The sequence below is a fragment of the Cydia amplana genome, chromosome 4 (genome assembly GCF_948474715.1).
Source record: "Cydia amplana chromosome 4, ilCydAmpl1.1, whole genome shotgun sequence".
In the NCBI taxonomy this organism is placed as follows: Eukaryota; Metazoa; Arthropoda; class Insecta; order Lepidoptera; family Tortricidae; genus Cydia; species Cydia amplana.
Genome location: NC_086072.1, coordinates 6,154,843 through 6,176,355, shown reverse-complemented (window position 1 = coordinate 6,176,355; position 21,513 = coordinate 6,154,843). Strand labels below are relative to the sequence as shown.

The window sequence follows — 21,513 nt, the reverse complement described above, 5'->3', positions numbered from 1 at the left end:
CCAAAAATCAAAATATGGAGTTCCGTTTGAGCAAGACGCATTACAGTTTTGTCTTTGACAGTAATTGAGTTGTTGTGGGATTTTGAAGGCTAGATAACTAAACTACCAGATTATTATCTACTTATATTTTTACTCACAAATACAACACAGAAATTCAATCCCAAATGTAAACTTTCGTATAATTTCCATACATTGACGACATCACTCAAAACTCTTCTTCGAGTCAGATGGCCGTTGGCCTTGCATCGAAGCAGACGTGTACATCGTCATAGCTCGTTTTTGACATTAATAAAGACATTTCATCATATACGCATACGAAAATGTATACCAGTAGATAAATTGTATTTCATAAAATAGGGTAAATAAATATAATCACGTCGAGCTCCAGTCAAATTTTAAATGTGAGTTGTTGTTATTTACGGGTCGTAACGGTCGAAAACAGCAGTAAATTATCCTAAAACAATACGATTACAATCGAATTTAAGTAACTTGTTCCTTCAAAACCCGCTTAAAATGAAAAAAGTTTAAAGACTCGTTTTACTGATTGGGATTGATTTTCATTATGCTGGTATCAATTTTGCGTCATTATAAAAATGTATATGACTTCTGTACGTCAATGACTTTTGATGTCAATTAATTGTAATCTTGTATTTATGTTAGAGAATATTATATGTTCATTTAAATATTACTCATCTATTAATACGAAGCGTAATTCGTTTAATACCTAAAGACTTGCAGTGTCTACACCTACTTTGTTGACGTTCGTTCCGTCTATGTATGCGATTACGTAACGTGCTGTTCTGATAATCTTCAAGAATCAAGATAATTAATAACGGCAAGACCAGCATTTAGTACCAGCGAGTTTTGCGGATTTGGAGACCGAGATGAAGCTTACAGGCCAATATCGCTGCGGCCTGGCCTGCTTATTGTTATGTGTATAAATCGAATGTTATATTAATTTCTCTATAAAAAACAATGTTTTATTTCAATGACATTCTGTGCGTAGAGGTATGTATGTTTCGGTGATTATAAGAATTATGTCCACACAATAATCGTGCAAAGCAGAGACTGCATTATTTCTTTACGGTATAAGCGGTAAGGAAAAACTCATTGGTATCCTGGCTCGTACCAATGAGTTTTTCGGAACTTATGTACGAAATATCATTTGATATTTACCACTAGCTTTTCGGTGAAGGAGGAAACATCGTGAGGAAACCTGCATACTCGTAGTGCATACATTTGCGAAGAAATTCAAAGCTGTGTGTGAAGTCCCCAATCCGCATTGGGCTAGCGTTGAGATTATTGTCTATACAGGGTGGTCCAAACCGTGACGTCCAAAAATCGTGGGCTATCAATGTACCCCATATGTATGTTAGCCGATTTTTCGTAGTTTTCAAGTTATGATTTTTTAAGCTTTTAACTTTTCCTATGTAGGTAATATTCTCCGACCGTCCTTAGTCTGGGACCGGTCTGAAAACCAGCGCCGGGCACCTAGGCCCGGCACACGCTGAGACTGGAACCCTTTGCCTAATACAAAGATCTTCTCACTTTTGTTTTGTATATGATAACAACTGTTTTATTTTATTATGTAAGTAATTCTAACTCTATTTTATGTTCATGTATGTGGCAATAAACAATTCTTATTCTTATTCTTATTCCTATGAAATTCCGGGGTTCCCATACAGAGTGGCTGAAAAATAACTGCATTCCGTTGCCAGGGAGGTGTTGGGATTATACTGAGCAACTTTTATTATGGGACCAACCCCGAAATCGCGAAAAAAAAATTGGCTTTTTATACATTTTGGCTAGTCCATTTTCTATGGAAGGGTAATTTTTTTTCGCGGTTTCGGGGTTGGCCCCATTGTAAAAGTTGCTCAGTATAATCCCAAAACCTCCCTGGCAACGGAAATGCAGTTATTTTTAGCCACTCTGTATGGGAACCCCGGAATTTCATATGAAAAGTTAAAAGTAAAAAAAAATCATAACTCGATAACTACGAAAAATCGGCTAACATACATGGGGTATATTCTGATAGCCCACGACGTGAGGAATCTAAAAAAAAATTTTTGGACGTCAAGGTTTGGACCACCCTGTATATAGGCTGAATTATTATTATTATTTATAGGCGGTACGGTACCGTTATTATTTATCAATACCGCTTCGTTTTGAAGGTACTATACCTGTTGAAATATAAAGTACGGTACCGGTATAAAATTGCAGCAGGTACAACAATTTTTTATAGGTGTACAGTCAGCTGCAGAGAAAAGGTACCACCCCTGCATACAATCTTCTATGCAGGGGTGACCTGCAGCTGACTGTACCTAAACCATCACTGACCGAGCGTAGGCGAAGGTCTCCGTTTCAGCTTGGGCAAAAATACTTTCGTTTGTTCGAATGTTCTCCTTTGCATATCACATTTCTCAAATATCTCGAGAAAATTTGTAAGCAGGTTCGGTAGTTGGATATAATTACTCGGTTTCTTTTTTTTTTTATAAGTTCTAATAGGCAGAGATTGTCATAAAGGACTTAAGCGACAGTAGGGTCTGTGGTACTTAAGACCATTGTGATTATTCGTAGTGTCCGACCGAAGATTCGGTTTCGGTTTCGGTTTCGGCCATAAAATCATGTTTCGGCCGTAGTTTCGGTTTCGGCCAAAAAACGGCCGAATCTTTCGGCCTGGCCGAAACATACGAAATAGTACTTCGTATTATGAAACTAAACTATGTGACAAACACCAAAAGTTGGCGAGCAAGTAGGACAACAATATTTATATATACAGAAATTTGTGTTTCGGTCGGACACTAATTATTAGGTACTTACTGATTACGCTGCGCCGCGTGGAACGTGAGGTGCGTTGGGGTAAGTACATACAAATCATTCAAGAAAAAAATCCCTTTTAAGATCACTCGTGTGTCTGCCCCTAATAGACTAATTCAATTGAAATTTGGTACACATTTTTCACATATGACAAAGAGTCGGTGATCCAAAGATGGACTAGTAACGTAAATAAATAAACTTTTAACTTTGCGGCCATTTTTTTGTATCGTGTGATATATCAGATATTAAATTGTAAGATATTTACTAATAATAAGCATTGGTCACGTAAATTATTTTTAGTCTTTTTTTGCAAGTATTCATACAACATAGAACATTATTTCAATTATTTTTAAAATTAAGCCTATCCAAAGGCGACTTGGAAGATGTGTCATGGGGATCTATATTCGTTGGGTGAAAAACAAGTTTTTTTGTCTAATTATCGTTTAAAACACAATCGATCGGCAATAACGCGGGCACATAAAACAAAAACCTTCTTTTTTCACTCATAAAACTCCTTAAACCTAATAAGAGCTAAACAAAAACAAGTGCGAGTCGGACTCGCATTCTAAGGGTTCCGTATATTAAGTCCGTCTCACGCTTGACTGCACATTTCTTATAGATTTTCCTGACATATATAGGTAAAGAACTACTTTGTGTATTTTTTTCAAAATTTTAGATCCAGTTGTTTCGGAGAAAGTGGGCGGAGAATGATCATTTTTTGCCTATTTTCATGAATAACTGCTGAACTATTAATCCTAAAATTATAAAAAAAGTTATGTTTGAGATTCTTACAATGAGCTCTTTTATTTGATATGTAACACTATATAGTTTAAAAAACATATTTTTTAATTTTTTCATTTACCCCCCCCAAAAATGGCTACCGTATTTCAAATTCTCTAAAATACATTTTATTTACGTTACACGTCCATCTTTGGGTCACAAATTTACATTTGTGTGCCAAATTTACATATGTGTGCCAAATTTCAACTGAATTGGTCCAGTAGTTTCGGAGAAAATAGACTGTGACAGACGGACGGACAGACAGACAGACGCACGAGAAATTATATGTATATGCACTTATCCCAACGCACCTCTCGTTCTACGCTGCGCGGGGTTCATTGCCGCTCCTACCGCCGTAAGTGTAAGTACAACTACATCATCAAGGCTACGATCGAAGATAATCAGTTCAGCACTGAAATAATAGCGGTGGAATGCCAGTATAATATTTAATTATTTATTTTAATTTTATAAATTTAATAGCAAAATAAATAGCGAATATAGGATACTCGTACAAGTAAATCTGTAAAGATCTTAGGGGTACATCAGCCGACATATATTATTAAATTTTATTTTGTCGGCCTTAATTAAATTTCCACCCTGCCGAAACTTTATTTATTTAAATTTTTAATTGAATTGATTTTTCGCCTTATGAATAACCGTATAGAGTAGTAAATAACATTTTACATCTGACTTAATGACATCTGGGTTTATTCGGTTTAACTTTACAAAACGCGTATCTCGACAAAGCCATAATATGCAGAAAATAGTTAACAATCAAATGAATTAAATTAGAATTTAAATACGTCACGTGTGACATGAACAGACAAGGAGAGCAAGATTTAATGTATTGTTTCTCTTTCTTCTTTCAATGGAACGTTTTTACAGTTTCTGTTCCTCAAAAGAGGTCAGTGGTTAACACTAAACTCAAAACGCAATCTTAAAAAAACTTGATGGGTCAATGACCTGTCCCAGTAAAGTGAGGTAGTGTGCGTGAAGTGCGCTTGTGTGTGAAATGGGGTAAATTGACAGAATCTGAAAATTTACCCACCTCTACCGTCACCTTAAGCTAGATATATCGCCAAAAGTACCTAGGTATTATCTACGTTGTAAAAACAGTTTATTATTAATCTACGCTGTAAAATCCGATAACGACATTTCATTTAAATTGCTTTCGTGAAAGGAAAGAATTAGTTTCAGAAAAAAGTGATATCGGTACTTTAGTAATATTATTTAACCATCCAAAAATAAAATGTATAATTAAGTAAATTAAGATATTATTTATAATAATACTCGTACTACGTACCCGATCATCATTTATCAATTTATCATATCGTTTTTGATTCTTGCCAATAGCAAACAGTCGCAGCGGGAATGTCGTTTTGAAATTTCATCAATTTACAGAAAGTCCAATAACTCTAAAATGATGCGACCTGAAAACCAAAGTAATCACATACGAGAAGAATATTTTTATTCATGACACCATTTTAATTTCTATGCGGATAAATTCACGTGGAAAAACCAGTAATTATAAAAGATAACATTATACTCGGCTCTTGTTTCTTGTTATCTGCCGACACAGGCGCCATTAGTCACCGCCGCGGCGATATAGCGACAGGACTCGGGTGGCAGGGTGATGAGGAGTGACAGCGGTCACCTGAAGCTAACACAATGGGGGTTTAATGGCTTCCATTAATATAAGGCGCGCTTTAAAAAACAACGTAGCTTCATAGTCTAAAAATCAGAAGATAGTACTCATAATATAATTCGCGTACCTAGTCGTATGTAATTTTCTACAAAGTACCAAAATATTATTCCAAATTTAGAATGGTCTAAATTATTTGATTTTTCACACGTCTACAGAGATTGTTTATCAGTAATGCATCTCTCTTGTAAGGCATATGGTAGACCATGTCGGTCTCGCATCGGTCTATTCAGCCACCAAAAAAGGTGTTTCTCCGGCGTTACACCATAAATCGTCTGGAATAGAAGCAAAAGCCAATGATGATAGTATAAAACAAAGTCGCTTCCCGCTGTCTATCTGTCTGTCTCTACGTATGCTTAGATCTTTAAATTTATGCAATGGATTTTGATGCGGTTTTTTTAAATAGATAGAGTGATTCTAGAGGAAGGTTTACGTATTATTTGTTAACCCGTGCGAAGCCGGGGCGGGTCGCTAGTTTTTCATAAAATATTAGAGTCTATGCGGAAAGAGAAGAGTCATGGAATGTAATGATTCCTTTATATTCAACGACTTTTCTCTTTCCGCACAGACTCTATTCCTCTAGAGCTTTAGAGCCATTTCATTTTCACTAAACATAATCCCCTTTATTCAATCTGACAACTTCACATTATATAACCATTTCACACTAAATTCCAGGTAAATTAAAAACATTATTGGTGTACTACGTAATGAATGAGTCTACTAAAAGCTGTGCTTGACTGCGATGGATTAAACGTTTTTCATTAAAACGACTGCATTGTTTCGTAGCCCGTTGCCCTCGATTTTCCAGTATGAGGATGCACCGCCAGTGTTTATTGAAATAGTTTTACGGAAGTAGAATACAGTGTTGTTTTTACCGTCGTGCATTTGCCACATCTTAAATGAACCAGTGTAAGTTGGTCCTGAGTTCAGGATAATTGTTACGGATGTTAAAGGCATACGCTAGATTGGATTACCCTGAGTCAAAAGTTCTGAAAGTTCTGCATTCTCATTCTTGTACTGATAGGCGTTGGGAACATCTGGTTACCGAAAGAGCGATGTTGTTTTTTTTTAGTTATTGGAAGTAGGTTGAAGTGAGATCGTAAAACCGTTGATATGCGTCTGTTTTATTTCTTTCGCAGAAATGTAGTTCATTACAAACTTTAATTTCACTTTTATTTTATTTACTTTCGTCTCCCTGGATACGGCTCGGCTGATGGTAAGCAGTTTCCAACGCCTGCATCTCCTGCACCTGTTACCTGGCAACCTTACTCACTGGCAGAAACACAACAGTGAGTTGTTAAAGACTTTAAAATCGCCTCGCCACCGTCGCCTATGGGTCATTTGCAAATTTATTGTATCTTTGTCTCGTATTTTCTTAACATTCTCAGTTTCGTAACGAAAATTAACCATACAAAAATGCAAATTTGTATAGCTAACGTTCGTAACGAAACTGAGAAAATTAAGAAAATTTAATCTCATCTTTTCTCAGTTTCGCCATAGAGAAAAAAATACATAGAGTGCTCACTCCATACATCAGTTTTAGTACCAAAAAGACTATTAGCATGTAGCATCGAGTAGCGGAACTATCAGTACTGCTACTTGACAATAGATGTAGCACCGACCGGAAAGTCTTATGCTGTTGAGATAAGACTTTCCGCTCGGTGCTACATCTATTGTCAAGTAGCAGTACTGATAGTTCCGCTACTCGATGCTAGATGTAGATACTGATATTAATAGTCTGAACTGATGTATGGAGTGAGCACTCTATGCATTTTTTTCTCTATGGTTTCGCTAGGTGCCCCTATACCTCTCTACCGACACTCACTTGGTGCTGGTATGTTAGCCCACCATCCGGATGCATGCGATAGACGTGGGTGACCCAGTCCCGTTACTCCAGTAGGATAATATTAAGTATTACAGCTATTTTTTAAATGTAGGTACGCCCCCATCCCCATGAAAATAACTCACATACCCAGAACGTGATTTTTCGGGCCGCGTAAATATTTGATGGCAGATCATCAGAAGCCACCGTTATAATGCGTCCCTTTAAAAATGTACGCGATCCGTCGTCACCCTTTCGTCCATTGAACAGCTCTAGTCACTTAAAAATACACGCAAAACTCTTCAATGCAATTATTTATTTATCGGCCTCAACGGATATAAATACCTATCTAATTCAGCTTATTAGCTGACCATTGTGACCCTTATCTCTGAATGATGGTACATTAAACAAATGAAAAAATTTGTTATACCAAGCAGTAAATACCTCTTACATGATATGGGCTCTTCTAAGCAACGTTTCCAAGCCGTGTGGTGGCCGGCTTTAGAATAGCGCCAATGTGAGGGACATAGGATAAGGGTGTCGTACGAGGCGACTAAGTCCACAAACGAAGCAAGAAGGTATTTCGTTACAGGGGAGATGGTCGTCCTCTTAGCATTGGTTTGCAATCCATCTAGGAGAAGGGTACTCCAAAATAAAACCCGGAATGGAGTTTCCGTAAGGCGCGAGTAGGGTCCAACCTGAAACAAGCGGCAGATTCCTGCAGCTGACCTGTCTCCCACACGTATTGGCTCGCCTTTCCTGTGGGATAAGACAGTGAAGACGAGAGGGTAATGCAGGTGCTGGGCATCCCTGCGTTTCCTTAATTTCGTCCCAGGCGGTGTAATAGGATATTTCTCCGGTTTTACACCATAAATCGTCTGCATTAGACGCTAAGGCCAATGATCATGAAGGAACGTTTTCAATTTAAAGTAGCAAGATTCTTTAGCAATGTGTTTAACATGGGCCGACTGTGCAATATTTCGCTGCTATTGTTACATCAGTTAATATGTAACGTGCGTAATGCGTAAAAAATTCAGTACTTAATGATATTTTGGTTTCAATTACACGCCATAACGCCTACTTTTGCAACAAACTCCCCTCGGCTCAAAATAGGTAAACAAAAATAATCTTTCCTGAACTGAACTTCTTAATTACAAACATACATATTACTACTGAAAACTACTTTTACAATTGTTTTATGTTCTTTGGTAGCCCTTAGTAAATATCTTCGTTTTTATAGCTGCTGTCTAGATTAAAAATTAATTATTGAATACATGAACATACAACGATTGAATAAACTTTGCCACCTAAATCAGGGAAAAAAATAAAACATTTGTAGAAAACGGAGTTATTTAATAAAACGGTGGCCACCTTGCCGCACAACATTGGGACTGTTTACAAAGTTTTAACATAATTTTATTTACAAATAAGACTAGAAATCACCACGCGCTCGCAACGCGCTTACAGCTCACTCGTAACGCTCACAGCTTTCCTCCAGCGCATTCGCACCGCGCTTAAAGCGCGTCGCGTCGCGCGTACGCACTGCTGTCGCCACTCCGTCCGCGCATGCCCTCGCCATACCTGCACATACAGACAAGTCCATGAATCTACTAATTCGAACATACATACAGGCAACTATCATCGGCGGCATGCGGAGCGAGCAGGCATTCCTACAATCTCGACTGAGCCAATGTGGAACAATAGGAATTCCTCGAATTTAGAGTCAATATCAACCGGGTCCAATCTGCAGCGCGCGTGCCTCGCGCCAGACGAAAAGCGTGAAGCCATGCTGGAAGAGGGGTCTAGTTCCGGGTCGAGCTACTTATTACCGAACCGGGATCCGTGTCCTATCCGTTACCGCTCCTTTAGAAACGGTGGCTTTAATGGAAAGAAACAAATTTATTTGTAGCACTAGAGTGTACCATGATAAACATGAAAGTCAGAAGATATTACACAAGATTGTTTACATTCGAGTGAAAAAGAGACCTAATCAGACCGGAAGAAATAAAGATTTAATTTTAATACACCTTTTAATATGTAAAGCTTAGGTAAATCTTTAATATTCCATACTACACCCAGCTACAAAATTGCATGGCCACATTATGAATGAATTCATTTCATCATTCTCTGTCTGTGAAATGTGCCGATTATATTAAACCATTATATTCGAAGATTTACTCCTCCCATATTATTTAATTACCTGAGTGCAGGCGCGTGATCTCGGCGCCGGCGCCCGCGCGCTCCACGCTCGCCCCGCTCCCCGCGCGCGCCCCGCACCGCACGCTCCCCGCGCCCACTCGCGCTGTACGACGTGTCATCTGCGCTCGACTCCACGCCGCATACTGACTCTGTCATAATTTTGTTAAAGTTAGATGGGGTAGTAGAAACAATGAGGCAAGAGAAACACTTGTCGCGATTCCTCATACACTTTCTCTTGCCCCGAGTATAATAAACTATAATATTTCTCTTACCCCACATGAGCTTATAAATAGTGGGGAACGTTTTGCAGTTACAACAAGGTACCTGAATGCGACCGCGTATGAGCGTGCGGCGTGAGCCGCGCGCCGGCGGGCACGCGATACGTTTCCGCACACGCAGCGCACGGCGACCCGCTTGACTCGGAGTCGCTCGAACATACGCCGAATTCTGTACACATAAGGATTAAACAATTGAATTGCAACCGATGCAAAAAGAGTGGAAATATCATCATTGTGCCGAAATTACTATACTAATATGTAGGTACTACTAATCGTACTATCTTATTACGAAATTATTCTCAGTGTGTACCTATTGTAGAACCGTTAAAAAATATACAAAAATAAACAAACAAAAGCTAGGGAAATTCAGGAAGTATTAGTAACCTTCAACTGTATATTTAACAAAATATGAGTAAAGCGCCAAATAATTCGATATCGTCACAAACTATCTGTGATCCAATAAAGTCGTGAACTCATGTAACTTCAATATTCGCACAGCGATATACTATAGGTATGTTACGAGATCGGGAATTGAGTCGTGAACTGCATCGACTGCGGGGGTAGTGATCTAGCGCTAAACCGATTCTTGGCAAATATTCCCGCATTCGGAGAAACCAATAAATATCTAGAATAATGTATGTTTTATTGCAGCTTCCTCTTGCATTTATTGGCAATGCTCTATAGTATTTTCAAATGTTGAAATTTTACAAGCATGTCTGCTCGAAACACACTTCGCACAGGCTTAATGAAATTTTCTCACTGAAATGGAGTAGTTTAATTACGGCGCTGAAGGGCGCGCAAGCTGGGTGGAAGTGGCCAATAAAAACGCCTCTTAGGTTTCCATTTTACACGTAGGAAAACGTAATATCTTGGTGGTTTTAAACAATTTATTACGTTAGTAAATAATTGGGTTCTAGTATTCATTTTGTTTGCAAACATAATTGACTATAAAACAAATAGGTGTCTGGGTCACTCTCGTAGTGAAGATTGCCAAGTATGTTAAACGAAAATGTGCTTGCCATCCATATAATATTATTTGTTTGTAAACTGTTAAGGACAGTGATCAAACTCCCGAATATTTATAGACCTACAATATTATTTAGATTTTTTTGGGTCATACAGAGCACTTTTTTTTCTCTTTACGGTCAGGTAATTATGTACCTACTTTGTGTGTAAATAACTGATTATTTAAGGTCTGCAGAGCACAGGAGGCGTGTTATTTTTGTAAATTTGTGAATTTGTTATGGATATGATCTAACAGTGTCAAAAGTGACATTTCTTTAACCATAAACGTTACTTTTGACACTGACAAATCATATCCATAACAAATCCAGATCAAATAATTAAAACCAGAATACGCCTCCGGGAACCCGCTTCTGATTTTAGGTATTTGTTCTGAAACTGTTATGGACATGATCTGTCAGCTGTTAATTTTTGTTTTCGAAGTTATATTTCAGAACCTTATAAAATAACAATTTAAATTTAAAATGTGTTTTTTGAGTTCTCCGACTAGCCTACGGTTTGATCATTCTAATAATCGAATGTTTAGAATGGTAAGTAATCGGTTGATATGCGGGGTTGTGTTTAAAACATTTTAACATATCAAAATACGTATATTTTTTAAAATAAAGAAAATAAAGTGTGTCAAAGGACTGTCCCATTTCAAACATGGACAGAGAGAATCATACTATCTTTGTCTTACACTAGTACTAGCACCCAAAAGAAAAGGATGAGTATAGTTTTTTTGGTTCCTATTTACTGACAAATTGGTTTGACCATCTATAAATCGTTACTTCAGTGATGTTACCGTAGTTATGTTCATAAAAGTGATGGTACATAGGACATCTTTTTAGATATATGTCTGTGCATCTGAGCCTGTAGCCAGCAAAGTGGAAGGCCGGGGAGGCTCCTCGCGGAAATTGCAAACTCGCTCAATGGAACCAGAGATAATGCCTCGGGAATGAACTATTATTATTTTACGGCGTTTTTTAATATCCTGTCGCGCTCGTGGCCGCGGCTCCGGTAATGAGTTTTAATAGTTAAGCGTTTGTTATTTTCTTGTTTTATGTTTTCGCTTAAAATATTTAAGTTGCGCGGGAACCGTCGGCTGCAGGCGAGCGAGACTTATAAACTTTTTGACGGAACTATCCGTAATATTCACATAATCCCGGCAGCTAAAAAAATCTTACTTGTCGCATGGGAGTTCTATCTCTAAAGATAAAAATAGTTTCGTTACTTGGACGTTGACAGACAATGCACAGCCTAACCCATTAAAGGCAGGTTCCGCAGGGTTTGAAATTTGAAACAAATGTTGCAAAACTTTAATAAGAAAATAGTTATGAAATTCAAACCCCAATCTGTGAAAATAGGGTTGAAAGCGGACAAAGCGGCGGACGAATACCAGTATGTTATAAATTTAAGAGTAATCCTTATATGTAATAATAATGCGAATAATGTAAACAAACATGACAGATTTTGTTAGAATTTGACATATAACCTAACATTTACTCGTATACCGACGAACGTTGTTTTCTTTAAAATAATTCATCTCCCGTATGGGCATATATAGATGGTCAAGCAGATCTTGTCAGTAGAAAAAGGCGGCAAATTTGAAAAATGTAGGCGCGAAGAGGTATCGTCTCATAGAAAATTTGAATTTCGCGCCTTTTTCTACTGACAAGATTTGCTTGACCATCTATACATTCCCGTATATATCTCAGACAATTTGGACTATAATATAGTAATTATCAATTTCAATTCAGTAGTAAATTTTTGACAAGGGCATACAGCCATACAAAGTACCTACAAAAATGATTATAGTCGGTATATTAACAGGTTATTGATAAGATCATGATGGTCGTTAAATAGTGCGAGATTACATTACATGGAGGTTGATTAATTTGTATACATTAAGTATTTGCAAATTTTGCAATCTCTATTGAATTCCACTTTAGGTACGTAACATAATTATTTAATTCTTATTTTAATTATGGACAATTTTCTCCATTATCAAATAAAAGCGTCTTTCATTTGAAGTCATCTGACTCCTTTTGCTGTGTATAAAAGAAAAGATGAAAGCTAAAAATATGCCAGATAATTACTTAAAGATTGAATAATCAAGAGCTGCATGGAGGATAACGGAAATATTTAGGTAGACAATTTTAAAACCGTTCGAGCGAGCGATGAGGTAAGATAGCCCTAGCGCTGCGCCGGACAGCCTGCCTGTTGTAAGCAGGGATGTTGCGAATATCCGCATCCGCATCTGCAACCGCGGAACTTCCGCATTATTTTCAACATCCGCATCTGCATCCGCATCCGCATAAAATCGATGCGGATTTAATGCGGATGCGGATGTGGAACAGGTCGGTATAGGAACGTCTTAGCATCGGCGTAAGTGCTAGACTGCTAGGTAATTTAGTAATTAGCCAAAAAAACCTATTAGAAATTAGCAGTCAAGCGTGAGTGGGACTTAATGTACGAAACCCTTGGAACGCGAGTCCGACTCGCACTTGGCCGGTTTTTGGAAATAAAAATTACTAAAATATAATATTTGATGTTTTTTGTGTACCTATCTTGACATCCGCATCCGCATCCGCATCCGCGGATGAGAGCTTTTAAAAATCCGCATCCGCATCCGCGTCCGCGGATGTCAAAAAATCGGCATCCGCAACATCCCTGGTTGTAAGACCAGCACACAATTATAAAGTCAAGGATCGAGCGGATATTGCCTCCCCCTTCCACGACGGTGCCTCGTGGAGCTTTATTGCGAAAATCTGCAGGACGTATTTTATTGGAGGCAATCAACGCTGGGTTTTGCATAAAAGGCGCGGAAGATAATGCTTTAAAGGCCCCCGAAGAAATTTTATGGCTCGCGGTTTTTATTTCCTCACAAAAGTAATGGCCGGGAATCGAAATTTTATTTGAGTACTCGAGATTGAAATCGGCGACCGCCTGCGAGTCTCTGCTTACGGCAGATGCCTGCAGAAATTGACTAAACAAATGCTTGTTTTGTTGCACGCGCACTGGGTAAGGTTTGGATTTAGCTTTTAACGTGATTGGAAAAGAATAAAGAAGTAAGCAAACACCGTTTATCCGAAGTACCTTCCTAAGTACTAATGTTTAATATCAAGCTACGTTAAGCTCACATATTATGAGTATCTCTGGTGCGAATGTTTGTAGGTAGGTATGTTAGAAGCTTAGAAGACGAGGGATACCAAATTGACAACATTTAATTTTTTCAAGGGGTATATGTTAATGTTATATGTCAAAAGAAAATTAAATTCTAAAGTATACATGTTTATAAAAAATACCAAATCTAAAAGTAGCGAATCCCAAAGGGTCGTAAGTGAAGTACGTATGACGTGCGTGCGTACGTACCACAGCTGAAATGCTAAAAAGAATATTTCACTGAAAGAAAGAACCCGAGATCAAAAGTAAAATACATAGGTAAACGCTACAACTGACTTAGACATTTCATTAAGACAGTAATAGCCACACAATTAAAATTTTAAACATAATATTTATAGTAATGACGTCACACTTTCAGTTAATAGGTACTATCGAGATTTTCTACGAAATTAGTTGAAGAAATACTTAAATATGGAATAAGAAATACTTGGTATAAGAAATACTATATTTGTAGTGGCCTATATCGAAATGGTTTTCGATATAGGCCACTACAAATTTTGCAATGTTGTCAATGGCGGCTTACATTTTCATTAAAAACAAATGAGCTTTGCTGGTACATATTTCGATAAAAATCGCGAAACCCTAAAGAGCGTAATTAAATGAGCAATGTCTCATACCACGTGCAGTTTTATATTATTTTTCCTTGAACAACCGTTGAATCGAAAACGTGAGCTATATAAAATCAAGAGAATAATATAGAAGTATTGGAAATTTCACTTCCATTAAATCTAGCAATTTTTAAATTCAGATTACTTGTGTGTGGCGTGCTTCTAAGTGATTCACGATTAATAATATTACTCATCATCATCATCACCATATCAGCCCTTTATCGCCCACTGCTGAGCATAGGCCTCTCTTCTAGTACGCCACTTGTCCCGATCCTGAGCTAATCTCATCCAGAAGTGACCCGCAATCTTCCGGATGTCGTCCACCCAACGAGCCAAATAAATAAATAATAATATTACTAAAATTAATGAAGTGCCGCAAAATTACAAACTTGGTGCCGTGGTTACAGTGTCATAAGAGACATTTCTTCAACCAAAAAAACGTCACTTTTGACAATGACAGATCGGTATCGTACCGCTGTGACTTCTTATAAGGATTGTTCGAATCGGACCGTAAGAGAATTAAGTACCTTGACGCATGACGATGTAATAAGCTAGGAAGAGTTGGCGGCGCGGTAAGCGGCAAGCGCGCTAGTGTATAATGTGCAGAGCGCAACCGCCTCGCGTTACACGCGCCAGTAGTGCGTCTCGTGCAAGTGTTGGTCGTGCCGCCGCCCATGCCTAACATCACACGCTAGCTGTTATCGTACACGTCTTGTAATAATAGACTTACCTGGCGCGTGATGTAGTAAGTTAGGACGTGATGGCGGCGCTGCTAGCGCCAGCGGCGACGCGCGCCCAAACGTGTGTAAGTGCAGCGCGCAGCCGCTTCGCGCGCCCGTCGTGCCTGTCGTGCCCGTGTTTGTTGCACCACCACCCATGCTAAACGTCGCGTACGGGCTGATCTCTTCTAATTCACCTTTAGACATGTAGCTGGTGTAAGGATAGTTCCTATCAACATCTTAATTATAAAGGTGTTTTTTTTTAATAGCCGGCTGATAAAATGGCTTACAAAAAGACGTGGCTCCTGTATTGGATAACATTTGGAATTACTTTCTTTTACATAGAATTTAACTTTAAAACACAATACATATATAGAGTATTTTAGAATACCTACTCTTACAAAGTGAGCGCATAGTTTATTCAAAATATTCAAATAGTTGCAGCCCCTGACGGGGTGGTATGACTTAATGGTATTTATTGTGTCGCAAGAACGTATTAAATCTGCAGTTATCACGTTTTTATACAAGCTTTTATTTAGTTTCACCTGTCCCCGTTGTCTGTAATCAAATCTTGCAAGTTAAATTTGATCCACTTCCCGGTTTCCGATTCAGCTGAAATTTTGCATACACATGTAAGTCGGGTGATAATGCAATATTATGGTACCATCGAGTAGCTCATCTGATGATGGAGACAGGAGGTGGCCATAGGAACTCTGTGATGAAACAACGCAACCTAATTGTGTTAGGGGTTTTTAGAATTGTCTCGATGAGTATTAGTTGTCTGTCGTAAGAAAAGTACCTACAGTCAGCGATAAAAGCTTGTACCAAAAATGAAATTTTTGCCAAAAACTTATTTATCTAATCGTTTACTTACCATTAGGTGGCGTGAGAGTCTTCCCGTTCCTCTTCCCCGGCTCTGTAGTGTAGAGCTGCGGATGAGGATGTGCGGGTCGCGCGGGCGGCGGGGTCGACGCCCGACGAGCACGCAGCAATGCTGCTGCGCCAGCACCCAACAGCGCTGCTAGCGCCCCTGCCGCTAGTGCTGGCGCCAGGCCGCCACGCCATGTGCGCCCTTCTGTGTCGCCACCCGGGACGCCTTCAACGCCCGCTGGTGAGGCGCCTTCTTCTACTGCCAGCTCGACAGGGTCACCGATCCTTTCTAATGGAAAAATAAGGGAGCTCTGTTACTTTTGTTCTTTTTAGGGTTCCGTACCCAAAGGGTAAAAGCGGGACCCTATTACTAAGACTCCGCTGTCCGTCCGTCCGTCCCTCCGTCCCTCCGTCCGTCCGTCCGTCCGTCTGTCACCAGGCTGTATCTCACGAACCGTGATAGCTAGACTGTTGAAATTTTCACAGATGATGTATTTCTGTTGCCGCTATAACAACAAATACTAAAAACAGAATAAAATAAAGATTTAAGTGGGGCTCCCATAAAACAAACGTGATTTTTGACCGAAGTTAAGCAACGTCGGGCGGGGTCAGTACTTGGATGGGTGACCGTTTTTTTGCTTGTTTTGCTCTATTTTTTGTTGATGGTGCGGAACCCTCCGTGCGCGAGTCCGACTCGCACTTGGCCGGCGGGCGGGGTCAGTACTTGGATGGGTGACCGTTTTTTTGCTTGTTTTGCTCTATTTTTTGTTGATGGTGCGGAACCCTCCGTGCGTGAGTCCGACTCGCACTTGGCCGGTTTTTTATCAGTTTAAGATTCGCTAACCGAAGTTTAATTTTGTACTGGAGAGAACCAGGTGTAAGGCAAATAAGATGATTTAGCTAAACTTAGAATTGGTTCAATGATAAATTCTCTTACCACCAGACCGCGCTCGGGTGGCCGCACGGTACCGTGCGCGCGTAACTGCCGCCGCACCGTGCGCTGCCACGCGCACCTCATACCATGCGCCTGGCGCTAAACCACCCGCCTGGAAAAGTTGGCTTAATTTAGCTGAGATTTAACAATTTATGTTTCAGCATCGTTTGACGTAAACAGTATGCAGAGACTAACCAATAATCAAATTCCATTATTCTTTGATGGCAAAGAGGCAGTCAAAAAGAAACTCAGATTAGGTTGTGCTACTAAGAAGTTTAATAGTGGATAGGCTTGGCCACCAAGAAAGTAATTTTTGTATAAGGTAGGTGAAAATATATCATTGCTATCATATATTTTGGATGAAAATAATCGAATAAACTATGAGGCGTTACACTAAAGCCAGCATATTTTGCCAGGACTCAATCTAGAGTAGTAGCCGTTAGCAGTACGGAAAGTCAAGGTGACTCACCACCCGCCAAATGTCCTAAACAAGAAACTGAAACAGTACGAATATGACAGATACCTCAGCTGTCTCGCCGTCTTCCGGCAGCGCGGACCAGCCGCCGCCCGCAGCAGGCCGTAGCGCCACGCTCCAGCGAGCGACAGGGCATGGCAGTTCGCCGCCCGCGCCCCCCGCCCGCCAGACGAGCAGGTTGAGCCGCAGCGATGTGCTGTTAGCCCAGATCAACGCCGCGCCCGGCGGTGCTCCGGCTTCTACGCACAAATACGCCAATTTTATTTTATTTTATTTTTATTTTAGTACATGGAAAACCAACAGCGCTACATATATCCAGAAATTACAATTAACAGAATCACAGAGCCAATTATAGGTTCTCACTTATAGAAATACAATAAATTGTAATAAGTTTTTGCCCAACTTAGTTACACATACAAGTTCACAAAGCATAAGAACAGATGATCTATATGTATATGATCTATGTTTAAAAAATAAATGAAGAGAAGAAAAAAGAAAAAACCTTTATGAACCATTCATACGCCAGTACTACTAATGATACTTCGCTCTGGAACCTCTATGCCTTTTCCACTACAAGATAATAAATGCATGACCATTGTAGGTGACCTAGTCTACTTACGGCGACCAGTAGTAGCGGCCAGTAATGGTGTTGAAGCTACGCTCACACCCGCTAGCGAGTGAGCGCGCAGCCACACTTTGTGCCGCGCCCCGCATGCAAGCCCTCTTAGCGCGCGGGAATAACCCCCCACGCTCGCGCTCGCTGGGACTCGGGCTGAACGCGCCGTGCCACCTGTGGCACCTTCACGCGTCCACCATATCGTGTAACCTGAATTTCAACAAATCTTATCAAATATTTTATAGCTATTTTAACATTTTAGTATGTGTGCCATGATTCTTAAGACAAAAAAGTGTTGGTTGTGTATCAGATCAAAGTAGATAGTGGTCATGCTGCACGTATTGAGGTATATTTATTATGAAATAATTAATCTCAAAAGTCTCATGATTTCTTACCTACAGTAAATTTTACAAATTTGATACCTAATATAGGCTCCATTTCTATATGCGCCGGCGCGGCGTCCCAGGCGACGAGCATGTCATGGTGATCAGCGCGCAGCAGGCGCGGCGTGAGCGGGGCGGCCGGCGGCATTCGAAGATCTACTCTCCACGTGGCTATGTCGCTGGATCCGTCCGCGCCGGATACGAGGCAAGTGTAGTTGCCTGATGATTCCGCTTCTAACTCTAGAGGAATAAAACTGTGTTAAAGCGGGAATTTGAAGTACTAAGCAAAGGCGAAGGAACCAAGACTTTTTGGTATTTGGCGACCTGACAAGGTGACTTTTTTGTTAGTTTGTCTGATGGTGGCTTACCATGTATAAGCAAATCCCCTGCTCCAGTGACAGTGTGCCGTCGTGGCAGAGGTGCCCAGCGTCGTCGGATGAGCCCGGAACCTCCGCCCGCCACCACGCAGCGTAATCGCACGCGGGTCCCGCGTATCGCGCGTATTGTTCGCGGCCATGACAGCACGCGCACTGGCGCTGTGGTACAAACAACGCTTACTTTGTGGGGAGATATTAGTTGCATTTGTATAGTCTGCAGCAGGACACATTCGCTGCCAGTAACCCGCTGGGCGAGTTCTCTGTTCACAGGTCCTTTTCGTTACAAAGTGGAAAATACGCTACGCTCGTAGAGCGTAGCTTGGGCTGGCAGTGACTGACGTTAAGAGGGAAATTAAACATGCAAAATACGCGCTCTTATTATCTTGAAAATTAAAGTTATATATAAAAAAAAATCTAAATTTAACGTTCTATCTGGAAACCACGCAATAACTCAAAATGCCCTATAAGTACCATTAGAATTAGAAGTGTGATTACCGTTACTGGCCGGCGCCGCAGTGGCGACCCGCCCCGGCTCACCCGAGCCGGCGGCGTTGTGCGCGCGCACCCAGAACTCGTACAGCACGCGCTCGCGCAGCCCCCGCACCTCGTGCCACGCCTCACCCTCTTCTTCGAGATCCTCGTCCGGCTCCACTCGCTGAGACCATTCCCCACCCACTCTTGCGTCAGAAACAATACAATAAAGTTATAAAAATATGGATTTTTTATTGAATATAAATTTATATAATAAAAACACTTAAAATAAAAACGTACAAATAAAAAAATTGGCCTAGGTCGTGGTCGCTCGGCAGGGTACCCAGAAGGCTGACCGCATTGCCCCGCTGGATGGCAGTGCTGATCCGCTGGGAAACATATTGGCCAGCCCTCTGGTCACCAGAAGCCTCTATAAGGCGTTTTGACAGCTCCTCATAGAGGCTACGCACGCTAGGTCCCCACGGCCCCAGGGTTCCCACCCCAAACGCCGAAAATATGTAGCTACTACCTAGTGTCGAATATTTGCGACGTTTGGAGCTTTCGGCTGAGGATGCGGCCCCACCCAGCACCAACTTTGGTGCTTGGAATATGGGACGGCGCCTGGGTATTTACGCAGGTAGCGTCCCAATTATTGATATATTTTTTTCATACTGCCTAATATTGTAGTTCTCAATTTAGAAAAGACAGATGATGATGCATGAAGAATTTCGTACAATGACACGCCTATTCCTCACACGCACGTAATTATATTCACGTCACCCTAGTATAGGCCCGTAAGTAGGCCTCCCTCACTTCCTGGCCAAGGCAAGACGTAAAACTTTAGACAAACCACGGGCGGTAATTCGTAAAGCCCCAGATCGCATATTAATGGCCCTCACCTTCGGTTCGGACCACAAACACCTGCCATCTGGAGCATTCACGAATTCACCTCCAGGTATGTAATGTATACTATACCTACCTACCGTCCCACCCATGATACCCGCGGTTATTACCACCGGGCGAGTGGGACAGTAATATAACTAAACGAGTGAGATAGAGACAACCATGCCGGTCAATGTATGAAATTCTTCGTGTTTAGCGTCCTTGCTTTAGAATGAAAGATTGTGCCAATAAAATTACACGCCTTCCGAACCGCACACACACGAAGGTAAAACGACGAACTATGCTGTGCATGTGCATGGCCTTTTTTTACCGTGATATATCAATAGAAAGCTAATGAAAGGTTTAACAGACACTTACTTGTCACGTTCCTTAGTGTATAATGTAAAGTGGCTGATCCGAGTCCGCGGAGGCGCGCGCCATGACACTCGCACAGTGCTCGCGCTTGATGCCAACGCACGCACTGAGCGTATTGCCCCCGGAACTGTTGAAAATATTCCATTAACTTAGGTATTCGTACCTATATGATATAAAGTACCTACTATTGTTAGTAGATAGGACTCGCTTAGCCTGGTGCTTAGTAAAACATATTAAAATTCTAAGGATTAAGAAAGCACGCAACGACATTATAGTGCTTTAAAGTGACGCTTACCGTCATCAAGTGTAGTACAAGTGACAGTTGTAGAAGGAGGTCCGGGCCCAGATCCAGTGCGGGCTCGTACCCAGATAGAGTAGTTCGTCGCAGGTCGCAGCTGACGTAAAGTGGCGCCCGACGCGCCAGACGCCGCTGCTGCCACGCCGCCGCCAGCAGGTCCAGTCCATGCTACATAAACATAATCGTCGAAAACACTTGATAAATGCTACAAAAAAGTACTTACTTATGAATTACAAAATCGAACGCTCATATAATCGGTTTCAGATTAAGAAGAGATTCGCTGGAGAAATAATTTATTTACGCTACGTTGGACAGACAGCCAGCATCTATTTTGCCAATTTGAAAAATAATCTGGCATGAGTCGTATAGTGGACACTGACATACTGTTTTTCACTATCTATCTGTCATGCACTGTGCAAAACATAGAATTACCTGGAGAGTCGTATTGAGGAGCATAGTGGACATCGTAGCCAGCGAGAGCCGGTGCTGGTGGCGGAGCAGGCGGCCCCGGCGGTGACCACCATACGCGCAACGCACCTGCCTCTGCGCTGCATCGTACCCCGCCTACAGCCTCGAGAGGCACTGTCAAACCACATGTCACGGTTACAGTTAGAAGAGAGAGTGCATGATATTAGGATATAGTTTTTAAACAGACGGGTTGAATTTTAACTACAATTTACAGTCCATGCAAAAACTTCCATTAAACGACATGTGACCGT

The 21,513-nt window shown here is 40.7% G+C and overlaps 1 protein-coding gene across 2 annotated transcripts in view; it reads right to left on the bottom strand.

Annotated features, from left to right (window-relative positions):
• Positions 1-8,415: 8,415 nt before the first annotated feature.
• LOC134663055 (cell adhesion molecule Dscam2-like) overlaps positions 8,416-21,513 on the bottom strand; it is a 42,787-nt gene continuing 29,689 nt past the window's right edge. The window contains exons 22-35 of one of the 2 annotated variants that reach the window (XM_063519350.1): positions 21,227-21,376; positions 20,792-20,962; positions 20,500-20,623; positions 19,264-19,445; positions 18,760-18,927; positions 18,431-18,631; positions 18,012-18,218; positions 17,441-17,631; positions 16,921-17,029; positions 15,988-16,272; positions 15,125-15,310; positions 9,645-9,767; positions 9,322-9,469; positions 8,416-8,702 (exon numbers count right to left, since the gene is read on the bottom strand). In XM_063519350.1, coding sequence (XP_063375420.1) covers positions 8,636-8,702; positions 9,322-9,469; positions 9,645-9,767; positions 15,125-15,310; positions 15,988-16,272; positions 16,921-17,029; positions 17,441-17,631; positions 18,012-18,218; positions 18,431-18,631; positions 18,760-18,927; positions 19,264-19,445; positions 20,500-20,623; positions 20,792-20,962; positions 21,227-21,376 — 2,312 coding nt within the window. In that variant the 3' untranslated portion in view covers positions 8,416-8,635. Of the gene's footprint in view, positions 8,703-8,814; positions 9,000-9,321; positions 9,470-9,644; positions 9,768-15,124; positions 15,311-15,987; positions 16,273-16,920; positions 17,030-17,440; positions 17,632-18,011; positions 18,219-18,430; positions 18,632-18,759; positions 18,928-19,263; positions 19,446-20,499; positions 20,624-20,791; positions 20,963-21,226; positions 21,377-21,513 lie in introns of those variants that run through there. The other variant, XM_063519351.1, reaches the window with a different exon arrangement.